The sequence below is a fragment of the Pogoniulus pusillus genome, chromosome 24 (assembly GCF_015220805.1).
Source record: "Pogoniulus pusillus isolate bPogPus1 chromosome 24, bPogPus1.pri, whole genome shotgun sequence".
Lineage (NCBI taxonomy): Eukaryota > Metazoa > Chordata > Aves > Piciformes > Lybiidae > Pogoniulus > Pogoniulus pusillus.
Window position 1 is genome coordinate 4,338,977 of NC_087287.1, and position 16,766 is coordinate 4,355,742.

Here is a 16,766-nt window from a genome sequence, read left to right on the forward strand (position 1 = left end):
CCCCTCTCCGCCCTGGTGCCGTGCTGAGCCTTGTGCCCCTCTCTGCTCTTGGTGCCATGCTGAGCCTTGTGCCCCTCTCTGCTCTTGGTGCCATGCTGAGCCTTGTGCCCCTCTCTGCTCTTGGTGCCATGCTGAGCCTTGTGCCCTTCTCCGCTCTGGCGCCGTGCTGAGCCTTGTGCCCCTCTCTGCTCTTGGTGCCGTGCTGAGCCTTGTGCCCCTCTCTGCTCTTGGTGCCATGCTGAGCCTTGTGCCCCTCTCTGCTCTTGGTGCCATGCTGAGCCTTGTGCCCCTCTCCGCCCTGGCGCCGTGCTGAGCCTTGTGCCCCTCTCTGCTCTTGGTGCCGTGCTGAGCCTTGTGCCCCTCTCCGCTCTGGCGCCGTGCTGAGCCTTGTGCCCCTCTCCGCTCTGGCGCCGTGCTGAGCCTTGTGCCCCTCTCCGCTCTGATGCCATGCTGAGCCTTGTGCCCCTCTCCGCTCTGGCGCCGTGCTGGGCCTTGTGCCCCTCAGCTTTTTCCCTCCTCTCCTGTTTCTCGCCCATAGCCTGCAAAGCAAAGGGTTGTGTGCCACGGCTTGAAGACGTTGTCTGCGTCCCAGCCAAGCCCATTGTACTCTGAGGGAACTGCAGGCACCTGGAGCAAAGGCCACCGAGAGCCAGCACGTTCCGTGAGGGGCACTGACGCCCCCCCCCCCCGCCCCGCTACGGCGCAAGGTCCGGGGTGCTGTGAGGGTGCCGGTTTGGCCTCTGCCCCGGAACGGCAGCCGCTAGCATTGCCACAGCGCCCGCGGGAACACGGCTGACAGAGAGGAGGGGTCACCGGAGGAAGGGTTGGAAGGAGGAGCTGGGCTCTGCCCGCCCAACGCCGGGGCCCGCAAAGGGGCCGAGGGGAGGGACGGCGGCGATGCCCCCGCGCCGGGGCCCGGCGCCTCCGCCAGCCGGGGGCGGGCCCGAGGGCTGGGCTACTTCATAAAAGCTCGGCGGCGGCGCCTGACGAGCCAGCGGCAAAGTTTGCCGTCCTCCAGCGGCAGAGCTCCGGGGCTGCTGTCGTGCTGCCCGCCCTCCCGCGGTGCTGTGCTGTGCGAGGAGCTCCGCGGCTCGCCTCTCTCCTTCCCGCCCCTCTCCCCGCCTTCCGCGGGGCGCGGAGGCCATGTTCCCGCTGGATTCCCCCTGGAATATCTCCTTCGCCGGCTGCGGTTTCTTAGGGGTCTACCACGTCGGAGTAGCCAGCTGCCTGCAGGAGCATGCCCCTTTCCTCGTCGCCAACGCCAAGAAGGTGTACGGGGCCTCAGCCGGGGCGCTCACCGCCACCGCCCTCGTCAGCGGCGCCTGCCTCGGTAAGCGCGGGGCGGGCGGCCGGGGCCGCCGCTTCCTCCCCCTTCGCCTATGGTTTCCTTGCAGCAGCAGCAGCGCTGGGAGGCTGGAAGTAGTGCTCCGCCTTTCCCTTTCTGCTTGTCCGCGGCCGGTGCTTTGTTTTTAAGGGCTTCATCTCAGTGTTCACCCTCTAAACCCCTGCGCCTCCTCCCCACTTCCACCCCAGCCCCGTTCCCGCGGCTGCCTCCGTTCCTGAAGCTGAGGTCCGAGGGCCCTCGGAGGTGCCTCAGCCCTGTAAGGGGGCCACAACGGGCGCCTGGCCCCGCAGGGTGGGGGGTGGGTGCTGCCCACGGAGCCAGGTGCTCACGGAGGGAGCCCCAAAGGCAGGTCGATAGAGGGGCCCTGGTTTTGCTGCCCCACCATGGGAGCATGGGCTTGGGAGGAGGGAGCTCAGTTCCAGGGGTTTCGGCTCACTTGAGCGGAGGTCTGGTGGGGAGAAGAGGATCTACTGGAGAGCTGTGAGGGTGATGAGGGGACCGGAACGTCTCTGCTGTGAAGAAAGGCTGAGAGCCCTGCGGCTGGTTAGTCCTGAGAGGAGAAGGCTGAGCGGGAACCTGCTCAGGGTCTGAGGGGTGGGTGTCAAGAGGAAGCTGCCAGGTGCTTTTGGGTGGTGGCCTATAACAGCACAAGGGATAATGGGTGTAAGCTGGAACCCGGGCAGCTCTGCCTCAACATGAGGAGGAGAAACTTCTTTGGTGTGAGGATGCTGGAGCCGTGGAGCAGGCTGCCCAGAGAGGTTGTGGAGTCTCCTTCTCTGGAGACTTTCAGAACCCACCTGGATGCATCCCTGGGTGAGCTGCCCTTGGTGATCTTGCTTTGGCAGGGAAGGTTGGACTGGAGGTCCCTTCCGACCCCTATAACTGATTCTGTGACCTCTTGCTGTGTTGGTGGCTGTGAATGGGAGGTATGAAGGCATCGAGCAGTGTGGTGTTGTGCACAGGTTGGAGTGGGACGGCACCGCTGAGCACCCACGAGTGGGGAGCTCTTTATTCTCAGCCCCTTTGTGTCAGGCAGAGGGCTTATTGCAGGGGCTATAGGGTGCTGATGTACAAAAGCACATCTCCAGAAGAGACCTCCAAGAGTTGTCTCTGATGAGGGTTTGCAGTGCAGTCTGTCCCAGCTTAGGGCACATCTGGGGAGCTAGCAGCAGGCTTGGTAGCTGAATAATAGTAGGAAATTGAGGATCTAAAGGATCTTTTCCGACCAACATGATCCTGTGATGAGAATGGTCTGTGGTGCCTCCTGGTTTTGTTCTTCATCTGTTTTGAAGTTGCTTTGCATAGGAGGAGTCGTTGGGAGAGGGAATCAGCAAACACCTGTTAGAATCTGTGCTGGAAAGATCCTTTCCTGTGCTTGCTGAACTTGGGAGGTGAATGTGCTGGAAGAGAATCAGGTGGATGTAGTCTCAGAGAATGAAAAGCCTCTCCTATGGCCTAGAGCTATTTACTGTTTGAGCTCCTCTCACCTTGATCATGGGTGTCTTTTTGTGGCACTCCCTGTTCTTTGGGGGTGGGTTAGAGTCATGGCACGTAGCCCTCATGCAGCAGGAGTTAGCTTTTTCTGGGCAGTTAGGTTTGAGGTTTCCCCCTCCTTGGTGTTTGGTTGTCAGAAATGCCCACTGAAGTGTAACCCTGGCTCCTGGGCTTTCATGAGAAGCTCCTGCCAGCTATTCAGCCCCAGGCTGTTGTCATGCTGTGGTGCTGACTTTCAGCATGGGCAAGAGAAAAAGCTTCCTCTAATCCCCTCTGCTGCAGGGGTGCTTTGCTGATAGCTGCCAGGGGTTTGGTTGCTTCACTTGCTCTTAGAGAATCACAGAGTTGGCTTTGGTTGGAAAAGCCCTCTAAGATCATTGATTCCAGCTGTGATCTAACTCCAGGTCTGGTGCTAAACCACGAGGAGGTGGCTTCCCAGTTAGTTCCTAGAGTGGTCCCTGTGTCACTTGAAGAATCATAGAATCAACCAGGTGGGAAGAGACCTCCAAGATCATCCAGTCCAACCTATCCCCCAGCCCTATGCAGTCAACCACACCATGGTCTAGGTGTGGCACGGAGGTGAGACAGCGTGACAGTAGTGCCCAAGTCCTCTGCCTTGCTCAGGTGTCATTGCAGTGCTGAACAAGTCTATTATCACAGCTATTTATATGTCTGGAGCATCCACAGAGTGCCAGGCATTGCCCTCGGGGAGTTGCCCAGCCTGGCAGGGAGCTTTCTGTGAATCAGGACTAGGCTAAGTTTCCCTGCTCCCTGTTGAGGGGTAAAAGGGGAGGCATGATAAAGAGGACTGGGTTAGAGACCACTCTCTAGGCAGCATTCACCTCCCTCCTGAAAGAGGCCAAACCATGCTGTTTAGAGCCAGTCAAGGCTTGTGTCCTCAGTCTGACTTCCCTGGGGTGGTTTTGTTTTGGCTCTGCCTGTGTGTGTGGTGGGCAGAAAGCAGCCCTGAGGCTACCAAGCTGGCTTGTGAAAGTAAAAGCAGCTGGGATGTTTGGTTGAGACAGGTTATTGCTGCACTTTGTCCCTGTCATAAAGCCTCCTGACGGTGCAGATTCCAGGCAGAGGTCCAGGGGTTGAGATGAGATCATAGGATAGAAGGGGACAGGGCAGAAGGTACAGCTGCAGCCTGGCCTGGAGGAGAGACAGTATCTGCTGTCCAAGGAAGCTCAGTGCCTGCTGTGCAGTTGGTTTCTGCCTGGGAGCAGGTGTAATAGGCTCATAGAATTGGTTTGGGTTGGAAAAGGCCTCTAAAATCATTCAGCTCAACATCAACCCAACCCCACCATGGCCCCAGCTGCCATGGCCACGCCATTCTTGAACACCTCCAGGCATGGGCACTCCACCACCTCCCTGGGCAGCCTGTGCCAAGCCCTGACCGCTCTTGCAGCAAAGAAACTTTTTTCTCCTCTCCAACCTAACCCTCTCCTGGCACAGTTTTGGGCTATTTCCTCTCATCCTATGGCCTGATAGCAAGGAGAAGAGCAGCCTGTGGGCTTTGACACTTCTGGCAGTCCATTGGATTGGAAAGCTAGATAGGATCTTGCTGGATGATGAGCAGAAGGGACTTTGGCAGAACCCTTGCTTGTTTGGCAGGGTGTAGATGAGGTTGGTACCTTCATGCATTGATCCTTGGCTCTGAATTTAGTGAGACTCTACTGGGTGAAGATAAATACTTCCTGGGGAGGACTGGAAAAAACTTCTTCCTTTGGGGTTATTTTTTCTTGGTTCTAATCCTTTGAGACCAGAAATCTTCCTGGATTCTAGAGTGTGAGATCCCACTTAGTGGTTTCTTTTCTGGCTTTTTCCTTCTGGCCTTTACATGTGTTCAGCTTGCCCTGGAATTAAGGTCTTCTTCCTGAATGAGGAGCAGAAAGACCATTTGTGCATGGCAGTAAAGCTTTGCTGTGGGCTAACACTGGGCTGAAAGCCCTGACCAAATGGTCTGAGAGCTCTCTCTGGACTTCAGATGCCTGTTTGAGAACATCAAATGAAACAACATTGGGCAGGCAGAGGACCTTACGTCTAAATCACAGAATCAGTCAGGGTTGGAAGGCACCACAAGGATCAGCCAGTTGCAACCCCCCTGCCATGGGCAGGGACACCTCACACTAGATCAGGCTGGCCAGAGCCTCATTCAGCCTGGCCTTAAACACCTTCAGGGATGAGGCTTCCACCACCTCCCTGGGCAACCCCTCCCAGGCTCTCACCACCCTCATGCTGGAGATCTTCTTCCTAATATCCAGTCTGAATCTACCCATGTTCAGCTTTGTTATATTTCTCCTATCCCTACCTGACAGTCTAAAAAGTCCTTCCCCAGCTTTCTTGTAGCCCCCTTCACATACTGAAAGGCCACAATAAGGTCACCTGGGAGCATTCACTTCTCCAGACTGCACAGCACCAGCTCCCTCAGTCTCTCCTCATAGGAGAGAGGTAAATGACATGCTGGAAGGTACTTATGGTCTGATATGACCTCATCTAGGTCTGATCTAACCTCATTTAAAATGACTTCACCCAGTAAATTGTGGGGATATTGGATTTATTGTCCAGGGCTACAGCAGTGGTATTGTCCCATCTCTGAAGTGCTCTCTCCAGCTTTTCTGTTCACTGGCTTTAAAAAGCACTGCTGGGTTTTTTCTCCTAGGATCATAGAATGTTTTGGGTTGGAAAGGACTTTAAAGATCATCCAGTTCCAAACCCCCTGCCACAGGCAGGACACCTTCTGCTAGACCGGGCTGCCCAAGGCCCCATCCAAGTTTCCTTTGAATGCTTCCAGGCTTGAAGCCTCTACAGCTTCTCTGGGCAACCTGTTCCAGTGTCTCACCACCCTCATGGGGAAAAATGTCTTCCTAATGTCCAGTTTAAATTGAGCATCTTCCAGGTTGAAGCCATTAGCCCTTCTCCTGTCACTCAGTGACCTGCCTGCTTGGCAAGGTGGATGGAGTCTTGCATATTTACAAGCTGACTGTGCAGGCTGCAGTGTTGGAGCATGAATCACTTCTTGTCCTGAGGCCTTGGCTTTCTATCAGGCCTGTGTCTTCTCTTGAGAGTCCAGCACAGCTGGGAAGCACAGACTCACACAATGCCACCTTGGAAGAGAAACCAAGGGTCATCTGCTCCAACCTGTCTGGGTGATGCTGCACTTGCACTGAGCTACCCAGCAGCCTGCCAAGCTGAGCCTTCAACCTGCCCAGTGCAGAGCACTGCACTGCTGCCCTTGGGAGCTGATTCCAGTGTCCAGCTGTGCTCATGGCAAACATTTTCTTCTGGAGCCCAATGGGAATCTCCCCAGCAGTAACTTGCCCACACCTCCCCTTCTCTTTTCTATGGGACTTCTTGTCACAAAGGAGTCTCCACCCTCCTGGTAGCTACCACCCTTCATGCCCTGCTCCGTGGTGATAAAGTCTGCCCTGAGCCTTCTCTTCTCCAAGCTGCACAAACTCAGCTCTCAGCCTTTCTTCACATGACAGAGAGCTTCCAGGCCTCTGATCATTCAGAGTCTTTTTGTGCTGGCTCTGCAGCCTCCTCCTTAGGTGTACTCCAGTCTTGCAGCTTCTCCTGATCTCCAGGCTCTGAGGATGCTCACTTATCTGAACAAGCCCCTGAGCCTGGATGAGTAGAACTGGACATGACATGACCATTCTATCCTTTTTTAGGTCACAGGTGATGCTAAAATGCAGCCAGTGACAGATGCTTCCCCCTTTTAATACAGCACAGGGGCTAGATTGTTGACTAAGGTCTTTCGTCACCTCACTCCAGTCAGCTGCCAGGGATTTGGTGTGCTGGCTTTGGAAACACAGCAGCCTGGATGGGATGATGTGATGGGAACCTGTCATCACTGAAAAGCTGATGAGAAGGGCCCAGGCTGGTGACTCACAGCTGATCAACAGCATCTCCTTTGTCTGGCAAGGGAATGGTGTCCTAAAGAGCTCCCATTGAGGGGGGTGAGGGGAGTGGAACTGCTGAATTGCTGCTTTTCTGGGGAGGAGAGGTGGGCACTGCTGTGAGAGGCAATGGTGGCTGCCAGCCTCCAGCTGTGGGAGTTAGCTCTTGTCCTCAAGTGTGACAATGGCAGCAGAAAATAACACAGTGAGTTGAGGGGATGCTTCTAGCACTGAAAATGCAGAAGGGAGAGGGCTTTAAACCAGCTTCTTAGTTGGGACTTTCTCAGGCTTGACCCTTGACATTCAGGTGCTCTTGTTAGCTCTCACCATGCTCAACCTGCTGAACTGCAGGAGGGGCAAGAAAGAAAAAAGCCCCCCATAAACCAACCTGCTCTTTTCTGGAGTGGAGATAATGAAGGATGGAAGCATCTCAGATGCTGTGCTTCAGAAGTTTGTGCAGGCAAAGGCTGAAGGTTGAGTCTCAGAGGTTGTTTCTCTGTGCGTGGTCTAAAACCAAATCCCAGATTCAGAGAGGGAAATAAATCAGCTTAGTTTCTGTGGAGTTCTCAGAGCAGTATCAGTTTATGCTGGCCAAAGGAGGCTTATCCCAGGGGAAGTGGATCTGATGCTGTCCTTCTTGGCTCTGTGAGGAGATCTGTAGCTCTCCTCAGGCACAGGGAGGAAAGCTCCACAGTCTGTGTGGTTCAAAGATTCATAGGATGGTTTAGGTTGGAAGGGACCTTAAAAGGTTCCAACTCCCCTGCCATGGGCAGGGATACTTCCACTAGACCAGGTTGCTCAAGGCCTCATCCAGCCTTACCTTGAATGCTTTCAGGGAGGGGGCATTCAGAGGGACTTGGACAGGCTTGAAAGGTGGGCTAAAGACAACCTCATGAAGTTCAGCAAGGCCAAGTGCAAGGTCCTGCACCTGGGTTGGGGCAATCCCAAGCACAATTCCAGGCTGGGTGAGCTGTGGCTCAAGAACAGTCTGGGAGAGAAGGACTTGGAGATGTCAGTTGATGGGAAAACTCAACATGAGTTCACAATGGTTGTCAGCCCAGGAGGCAGCTGTCAAAGGGGAGAGATTCTTCCCAAAGGGGAGGGATTCTGCCCCTCTGCTCTGCTGAGACCTCACCACAGGAGACAAGCATTTGTGTCTCCTGCAAAGGACCTTGCTGGGGAAAAAGCTGCTGAGCTCAGCAGCCCCAGCACACTCAGTGTGGGGACAGGCACCTTCTGTGCATAGCATCTGTGGGCAATTGCCCTCCCTCAGATTCCTTGCTCTGTTTTCCAGCTCCAAGTTCCTGCTGCTCTGCCTATGTGTCCAGGTGTATGGTGTCTGTCTGTCTTTCTGTCAGAGGGCCAGGAGTGGCTGGACTCTGATGCTGACCCCTCCTCTCTCTGGCCTCCATGTTTCCCTCTGTGCCTTCCATGAGGCAAGGGTAAACTGTTCACCAGCCTGTCTGGAAAGGATTTCCAGCTCTTTGTGCTTCAAGAGAACCATGCAAGAAATGGTGATTTGGCCAGCATTCCTTCTTTCTGGAGCTGGGAATGGACAAGTCTCCTATTTCCAAGGCTAAATCTCCTCCCTGAGTACAGGCAGGTGACTTACACCCACCTTGCTCTCCATGAGGCAAACTCTGCTCCTGGATGAGGTCCAAACTGGCCACCACTCTCCTATTGAATCCCTTGCACTCCCATTGCCCATCTCTAATACTTCTCTGTGGGGCTTGAGGTGGAGATCAGGATGTGCCTTCGGGAATCTGGAAACTGATAGAGTCCATCCATGTGCATTAGCCTTGGGCTCTTTTCCTTCTCAAGCAGGTGTAAGGCACCAGAGACAGCAAGAGCTGGTGAAAAGCAGATAGCAGGAAACATTTCTGTGCTGCAAGAACAGTCAGGGATTGGCATTGGCTACCCAGGGAGGTGATGGAGTCCCCATCCCCAGAGGTGTTCAGGAAAGCTGTGGTCATGGTGCTTTGGGACATGGTTTCATGGCTGTGGTGGGGTTGGGTTGAAAGTTGGACTTGATGATCTTAAAGATTTCTTGCAACCAAAACAATTCTATGGTTCCTTGAAGGAGGCCCTAAATAAATCTGTGTCCTTGGAAAAGGGCAAAAGGTGTTCTCAAATGATGTGGTCTGGAGCAGTAGAACATCCCCTCCAAGAAGCACGAAGAAAGGAGGGAACTGAGGAGCCTGGGAGTGCAGCCAAGGTGCTGGAGGTTGGTCAGCTGCAATGGCTGTGGGAAGGGAGGGAGGAGAGAGCTTGGCCCTCGTGATACAAGAGCTGCTTGTGCCTGTCCCCTGCCCCTGGGGCTGTGCTGCTCTGTGGTACTGTGTGTCTGGGAGACCTGCCCTTGTTGTTCTGGAGGAAGGGACTTTGCTCAGGTGAGAGGTTGGAGCCAGATGTGCTCCGAGGGATCCCGGCGGTGACGAGTCTGGGCGGGTGGCATGCACTTTGGCCTTGGTACTTGGGGCATGGCAGGTGTGGGAGCTGGCAGGACCAGGGGTTTGCACTGCCCTCTGGCATTTGCCAGTACTTGGCACCATAACTGATGCTTTCTGGTACAGGTTGGGGTAGTTTGGGAGTTTCCTGCCCTCCCCCATGAGTTCACCTGACTGACTCAGCTAGCTGGAAGTTGAGGAATGAAGCTGTATTTACAGCGTGGCACAAACTTACAGGGTCAGGATGGATGAGCAGAATTCCAGGTGTGGAGCTGTTGGAGGGTAGGAGGGACCTGCAGAGGGACCTGTGATGCAGACATCGCAGTTATTTTCTTTTCACAGCCCATGAGCTGATTTCTCTCATTCAGATATTCCAATTAGCCACAAACCAGCACACAAGCAAAGGGCAAATCTGTGTTGGTGGCTTTTGTCTGGCAAGACCTCTAAAATCAGCATCTGCTGCAGCTCTTTCCCAGGCTCTTGGCTATGAGGTGCCTGGAGGATTTCTTCTGAGTGAACCTTTCTCTCCCTCTTCCTCCACCAGAGTTTGTTTGGATAGGCCTGGTTTGGGAAGCCTTCTGGCTTGGGATTGAAAGGAATGAGTCTCATTTGGGGTGTTGGAGGCTCTGGCAGTATCCCTGAGCTGCCACTCCTGTGGATTTCCTAATTTAGCATCTTGAAGGAGAGGAGGTGGAGTGTGTGGGTATAAATGAATCAGGGAGCCCTTTGCATGTCTTAATTAAGAGCTGCTCTTGCTGGCTTCAGTGAATGCTGCTGATTCAGGGCTGGACTTGGCAAGAAAGCTCTTCCAGTGGCTCATGGTTTAGCACCAGGCTTGGAAGAGTTAATTAATGGTTAGGCTTGATGATCTTAAAGGTGTTTTTACCTCTCTGGAAGTGTTCAAGGACCTTGAGCAAGCTGCTCTAGTGAAGGTGTTCCTGTCCATAGCAGGGGGTTGGAAGTGGATGATCTTTAAGGTCCTTTGCAACCCATTCTGTGATGATGGAGGCAGGCTGCCATGGTTAGGTCATGAGCCCTGTGTGCTTGTCAGCACTGGATTTACACTGAGGTACCTAAAGTGCCATTGTGATGCAGATGGGATTGATGAAGACTTCTTTATGGGACCAAACTAACCATTCAGCTGCTAACTATACTTAGAACCTCAGAATCCTTTGGGTTGGAAAGGACCTTTGAGATCATCAAGTCCAACCATTAGCTCAGCACTGCCAAGTCTGCTTCTGCACGCAGAAGAGTTCATTCTGTGCATGTGAGCTGCAGGTGGACATTGCTACTTCTGCCTCGGTGCTTTCCTGGTGCATTGCTCAGCCTTGCAGGAGGAGTCGAGCAGAGGTTGTTGTCTTGCAAGGTTCTGTGAGCAACTCCTGTCCTGCTCACATGGCTGTTCCCAGGACCTGAACCATCTTGATGCCCTGGAGCTGTGGTTGGGGAGGCTGCTGCTGATGTCCGTGGAAAAAAGAGAGACTCCTGTGTCACAGCTCCCAGGGAATGCAGTCTGCCTGAAGATCCTTCCCAAATCAGCTTTGTCATCAAAGTGGGAGCCCTTCTAAAGCTGAGGACTGCTTTGGGATGAAGCTTCTCTCTCTTGTTTCCTTGCTGGTAGCAGGCTCTGTTCACACCACGGCTGGTGGAGAGGAGCCCGGGGGTGTAAAGTGACACTGAACATTCCTCTGTGAGGTGGAAGGGCAAAGAGGGCATAGCAAGCAGTGTCCTCTAGCTGGGTGGGGAGGTGCTTGGCATGGGCTGGAGGGTTTGGCCGGCCCTGAGAGCACGAGGGAGCTGGGCACGATGCAGGCTGAGGGCCAGGGCAGAGCTTTTTCATTCCATGCCAGGGCTCCAGCAGACACATAGGTCTACAGGGAGGGAGGACAGAGCTGAGTACCCTTTTCTGCATGACAGAGCTGCTGACATCTCTGCTGGATACAAAACCGCTGCAAGCAGGCAAGAGAGCATCTAGAGGCATAGAATCTATCAGCTTGGAAGAGACCTCCAAGATCGTCCAGTCCAACCTGCTGTCACTCTAGCAGGAGTAAAAGCCACCAAAAGCTGCCTGTGGGCCTTGCTGTGCCCTTGATGAGGCAGCCGAGGGTAGTGGGCAGTATGTGGTAGAGCCGAAGGGATGCTGGTGTGGCAGCTGCTTCTCCAGGCTCTGGGGACACAAATGATGACTGCTTACTCCACTAAGCCTGGAGAATAAATCTTATGAGGTGTGACTGAGGGGGCTGGGGATGGTTAGTGTGAAAAAGAGGACCCTGAGGGCAGACCTTATGGCTGCCTACAGCTACCTGAAGGGATGTTGTGGAGAGGCTGGAGCTGGTCTCTTCTCACAGGTAACTGGAGACAAAACAAGGGGGAATGGCCTCAAGGTGAGACTGGGGAGGCTTAGATTGGACATTAGGAAGAAGTTTTTCATGGAGAGAGTGGTCAGGGACTGGAATGAGCTGCTCAGGGAGGTGGTGGAGTCACCAACCCTGGCTGTGTTTAAGGGTGGTTTGGGTGTGGTGCTTGGGGAGATGGTTTAAGGTGAATCCTGTAGAGCAAGGTTAATGGTTGGGCTTGGTGATCCTGAGGGGCTTTGCCAGCCTGGCTGTGTCTGTGATTCTGTGATCAGTGTGGGAGCAGGCTGCCTGGCAAAGATGCCTGCTGGCCTGTAGCACTGCTCTCTCTCTTTTTCCCAAAGCTTCTGGCCTGTATTGGTGCCTCCACTGTGCCCTGTCTCTGGGTGTGTGGTGCTCATCTGCAAACCAGCCCTGAGACAGGAGCTTGGGGATGGGGTGTGGAACATGCTGCGTGTGGGTGAGGCTTCAGCCTTCTGCACCAGTTCCTGCTCAGCAGAGCAACCACTGCAGGCTTTGTGGCAGAGTTTTTCACTCAGAATAAAGCAGGAGTTTGATGTGCTTCCACTTCTGCACCTGTGCAGTGCAGAGAAGGAAATGTTGTGTTACTCCAGTGTGGTTTGCTGTTCACTTCTGCTCGCTGAGTGTTGCTGTGGCTCAGCAGAGATCTGAGCTGTGCCATTCTGGAGTGTATTGAAAGGGTTGTGGCTAGCAGTAGGTCCAGAGAGGTTCTCCTGCCTCTCTTCTTTGCCCTGGTGAGGCTGCATCTGGCGTACTGTATCCAGTTCTGGGCTCCCCAGTTCAAGAGGGACATAGAACTGCTTGAGAGAGTCCAAAGATGCTGCAGGGAATGGAACCTCTCTCTTATGCAGAGAGCCTGAGGGAGCTGGGGCTCTTTGGCTTGGAGAGGTGACTTCATCAACCTTTATCAATATGTGAAGGTGAGTTCCAGGAGAGCCAGGCTCTGCTGGGGGATGCCCTGTGCCAGCACAAGGGGCAATGGTGGAAGCTGAGGCATAGGAAGCTGCATGGAAACATGAGGAGGAATTTTTTCCCTGTGAGGGTGCCAGAAGCCTGGCACAGGCTGCCCAGGGGGGTTGTGGAGTCTCCCTCTCTGCAGATACTCAACACCTGCCTGGCTGTGTTCCTGTGTGATCTGCTCTAGGTGCTCCTGCTCTGCAGGGGGTTGGAGTGGAGGAGCTTTGGAGGTCCCTTCCAGCCCCTGCCATGCTGTGATTGTGTGACACGAGCCTGGGGCTGCCTTTGTGCTCTGGCAGCACCTCCAGCCTGGCCGGTTCAGAGCTGTCCTCCAGTTCCCTCAGCATCAGCAGATGAATCCCCTTTTCTTCTTGCCCCATGGGATCTCAGTGACCCTGTGGCACTGCCAGAGGTACCCACCTCTGGTGGATGCAGATAAGATGTGGCTTACCTGTGGTCCTGAGCAATTTATCCTCACGTGCTGTTACACCACTTCTTTTTCATGCAAGCAGCAGCAAAGCAGCTTTAAGCCTCCTATTAGGGCAGTGCAGTGGTGAAAGATGAGGCCAGTGGGAATTGATTGCTGTTGTGGTGGGGACAGAGGTGGTCCTGGCTGCCTGCCCTAGCCCATGTGCCTCCTGTATTCTTTGGCAAGTAGTAGCTGTGGCTGCTGTCCCATTTGTGTTGCAAGAGTGGGCCTGGGCTTGCTGAACATCAGTGGCCTGGGGAGGCTTTGGTGTGCAAAGGTTTCCTCAGAGGTGTAACCAAGCCTGACAGCTCTTGTGTCCCTTCTAAAGCTTTACTCTCTCTCTCCAAAGCAGAGCAACCTGCCTGAGGGTGAGAAAGGGCATGAATTGGGCACCTGTGCTTTGATGAGGCTGTAGAGAGCAGTGAAGGGACAGAGGAGGCCATGAAGATGCTGAGAGGGCTGCAGCACCTCTCCTGTGAGGACAGGCTATGAGACTTGGGGCTCTGCAGCCTGGAGAAGAGAAGGCTTTGAGGAGACCTTGGAGTGGCCTTGCAGGATCTGAAGAAGGCTAGAGGAAGGCTGGGGAGGGACTATTGACAAGGTCTTGTGGTGACAGGATGAGGAGAATGGGCTTGAACTGGCAGAGGGGAGATTGAAACTGGATGTCAGGAAGAAGTTGTTTGCAGTGAGGGTGGTGAGACATTGGCACAGGTTGCCCAGGGAGGTTGTGGAGCACAGAATCACCCAATGTGATCTTTGGTCACACTGGGTGATTCTGTGCTCCACAACCTCCCTGGAGGTGTTCAGGACCAGTCTGGATGAGGCCTGTTCTAGTGAGAGGTGTCCCTGCCTATAGCAGAGGGTTGGAACTGGCTGAGCTTTGAGGTCCCTTCCAACCTAAACCATTCTGTGACAGGCAGAGAGAGTTGGCAGCCACTATGGGTGAGCTGCTCTGTGCAAGAGGCAAAAACTGGGGCAGCCTCCAAACAGCCCATCTGCTCCCCACATGCAGGATGTGGCAATAGCTCATCTGTTAGCTGCAGGGCACACCAGTAGCTGTCCCTCTTGGCTCAGAGGGGAAACCACTTCCTTTGGGTTTGACTTTGCCTTTTTGCTTTCTTGCCTCAGTTTTACTTGAAATAGGAAAATGATCTTGGGGACAAACCTGTTCAGATGGAGGCTCTTGGCTGTGAAGCAGCTGCAGGTGATCTGGATGTCCTCAGCCTTCCTACCGTGGGCTGCCTCCAGGCACTGTTTATGCCTGGATTTTGCAAGGCTGAGAAGCTGAGCCTTGAAAGGGTTGTGGGCTGAGCCCTTCCTTCAGCATCTGCCTCTAGGTGCAGGAGCTGGTCCTGCTTTAACAGCTGTCTCTTCCTCTTGGTGTTTCCACCTGTGTGGTCAGAGGGGGTGTTGCTTTCACAGGCAGATCAGGATTCCCTGGGAATCCCTTTTTTTTTCCCCTATAGCACCTGAAGGGAGCTATAGGGAAGCTGGAGAGGGACTTTTTACAAGGGCTTGCAGTGATAGGATGAGGTGGAATGAAGCTTGAGGAGGGGAGACTGAGACTGGAGATGAAGAAGAAATGCTTGAGGGTGGGGAGACACAGGCACAGGTTTCCCAGGGAGGTTGTGATCTATGATCACATTCTGTGATCCACAACCTCCCTGGAGGTGTTCAGAGTCAGGCTGGATGAGGCCTTGAGCAAGCTGGGCTGGTGGGAAGTGTCCCTGCCTATGACAGGGGGTTGGAACTGGATGATTTGTGAGGTCCCTTCCAACCCCTTCAGTGTTTCCCTGAGTTGCTCTGGTGGGATATGTAACCCTCACTCAGGAGCACAGTGGGAGAAAGACTCATAGAGTGGTTTGGGATGGAAGGGTCCTTAAAGCTCATCCAGTTATCAACCCTGGTAAGGATTGGTAATCCCTGGCAGGGGGGTTTGAACTAGGTGATCCTTGTGGTCCCTTCCAAGCCTGACTGCTTCTGTGATTCTATGAACCCCCTGCCATGGGCAGGGACACTTCCCACTAGATCAGGTTGCTCAAGGCTTCATCCAGCCTGGTCTTGAGCACCTCCAGGGAGGGGACATCCACAGCCTCCCTGGGCAACCTGTGCCAGTGTTTCCCCACCCTCACTATCAAGAATTCCCTCCTTATCTCCAGTCCCTGCAGGAAGCCCCTGATAGAAGGGTTTCTGCCACAGGAAACAGTCAGGAAAGCATTGGGGCTGTCTTCAGGATGAGAGGGGATGTGGTGAGGGGGAAGAGTCATTTCCTACCTGTATATCATCAAAAAATAAAGCAAAGCTTCCTTCCTGTGACTGTTACTGGGAGCCAGGTCAGCTCCCAGTCTTATCTGACAGCAGGAATGTAGGAGAGAAGGATTGAACAACCCCCCTTAAAGCACATAAAAACAAACACCTCAGAGCTGCAGGAATTAGGGAAGTCCCAGCAGAACAGCTTGTCCTGGGACGTGGAGTTTCTCAATGTTATTGCCTCTCAGGAAGATTTGGTGCCTTGAAGGCTCTGCTGCTTGCTGCCACCCCCCAGCAACAGATGTTTAAGCATCACGGAAAGAGAGACTGATGTGGGTTGGAAGGGAACAATCATAGAACCGAGCAGGTTGGAAGAGAGCTCCAAGCTCAGCCAGCACAACCTAGCACCCAGCCCTGCCCAACCAACCAGACCATGGCACTAAGTGCCCCAGCCAGGCTTGGCTTCAACACCTGCCACAGCCACTCCACCACCTCCCTGGGCAGCCCATTCCAATGCCAATCACTCTCTCTGCCAGGAACTTCCTCCTCACATCCAGCCTAGACCTGCCCTGGCACAGCTTGAGGCTGTGTCCCCTTCTGCTGCTGGCTGCCTGGCAGCAGAGCCCAACCCCACCTGGCTACAGCCTCCCTGCAGGCAGCTGCAGACAGCAATGAGCTCTGCCCTGAGCCTCCTCTTCTGCAGGCTACACAACCCCAGCTCATAGGCATGGCTCTCTCTTTGTCTCCTGTTGGTATCAGTCTGTCGTTGGCCCCCCCTTTGGCATCCATGCAATCTCACTGAGGCAGTTGGGGAGCATCTGGGGTCAAGCTCCTATTCAGGACACGTTGGCCTTGATTCAGCTTACCTCAGCTTCTTGCTCTCTTGGGACAATGAGTGGAAACCACAATGTGAGTGTGGGAAGAGGAGCAGAGGTCCTGCCAAGCAGTGGGAGCTTTCACAAGCTGTGCTTGTTGCCCACAGGAATTGGACTTGCCCTTGAGTCCCTATGTCTGGAGTGAAGGAACAGTCACTCTCCGAGCTGCTGTGTGGAAGCAGCAGTGAAGTTCTCTGTTAATTATTTGCTAGAGCTCAGCTTGTCAGGCTTTGGTTCAGTGCCTCTTGTTTGCAGCTGTTTTGAGGCCAGGGACTGTTACAGTTAGGACTCTCTCATCTCCTGGGAGAGTCTGGGCAGGAAAAGCCTGTGCATGTGCTTGCTCTGAGGGCTTGCAGAAGCAGAAGAGGCAGGTGCTGAGCTGGAGCAGCCTGGGGGGTTGTGCTCAGGAAGAACCTGTGCTCGTCCTTAGAGCCTGGCTTGTAGCTCTTCCATGGATGAGGTACAGCAACAGCTGAAGTCACCATCATAGAGCAGCTCGGGTTGGGAGGGACCTCAGAGATCATCTACTCCAACCCCCCAGCCTTAGGCAGGTACATCTTCCACTAGCCCAGATTGCTGAAGGCATTGACCATCTTGGCTTTGACTCTCCAAGGAGGCAGCCACAGCCTCCCTGGGCAGCCAGTGCCAGACT

General features: G+C 54.1%; 1 protein-coding gene across 1 annotated transcript in view; it reads left to right on the plus strand.

Moving 5' to 3' along the window:
• The first annotated feature begins 997 nt into the window (after positions 1-997).
• PNPLA2 (patatin like phospholipase domain containing 2) overlaps positions 998-16,766 on the plus strand; it is a 29,795-nt gene continuing 14,026 nt past the window's right edge. Inside the window, exon 1 of the mRNA XM_064163124.1 lies at positions 998-1,330. Within this exon, the coding sequence (XP_064019194.1) occupies positions 1,144-1,330 (187 nt within the window). The 5' untranslated portion in view covers positions 998-1,143. The remainder of the gene's footprint in view (positions 1,331-16,766) is intronic.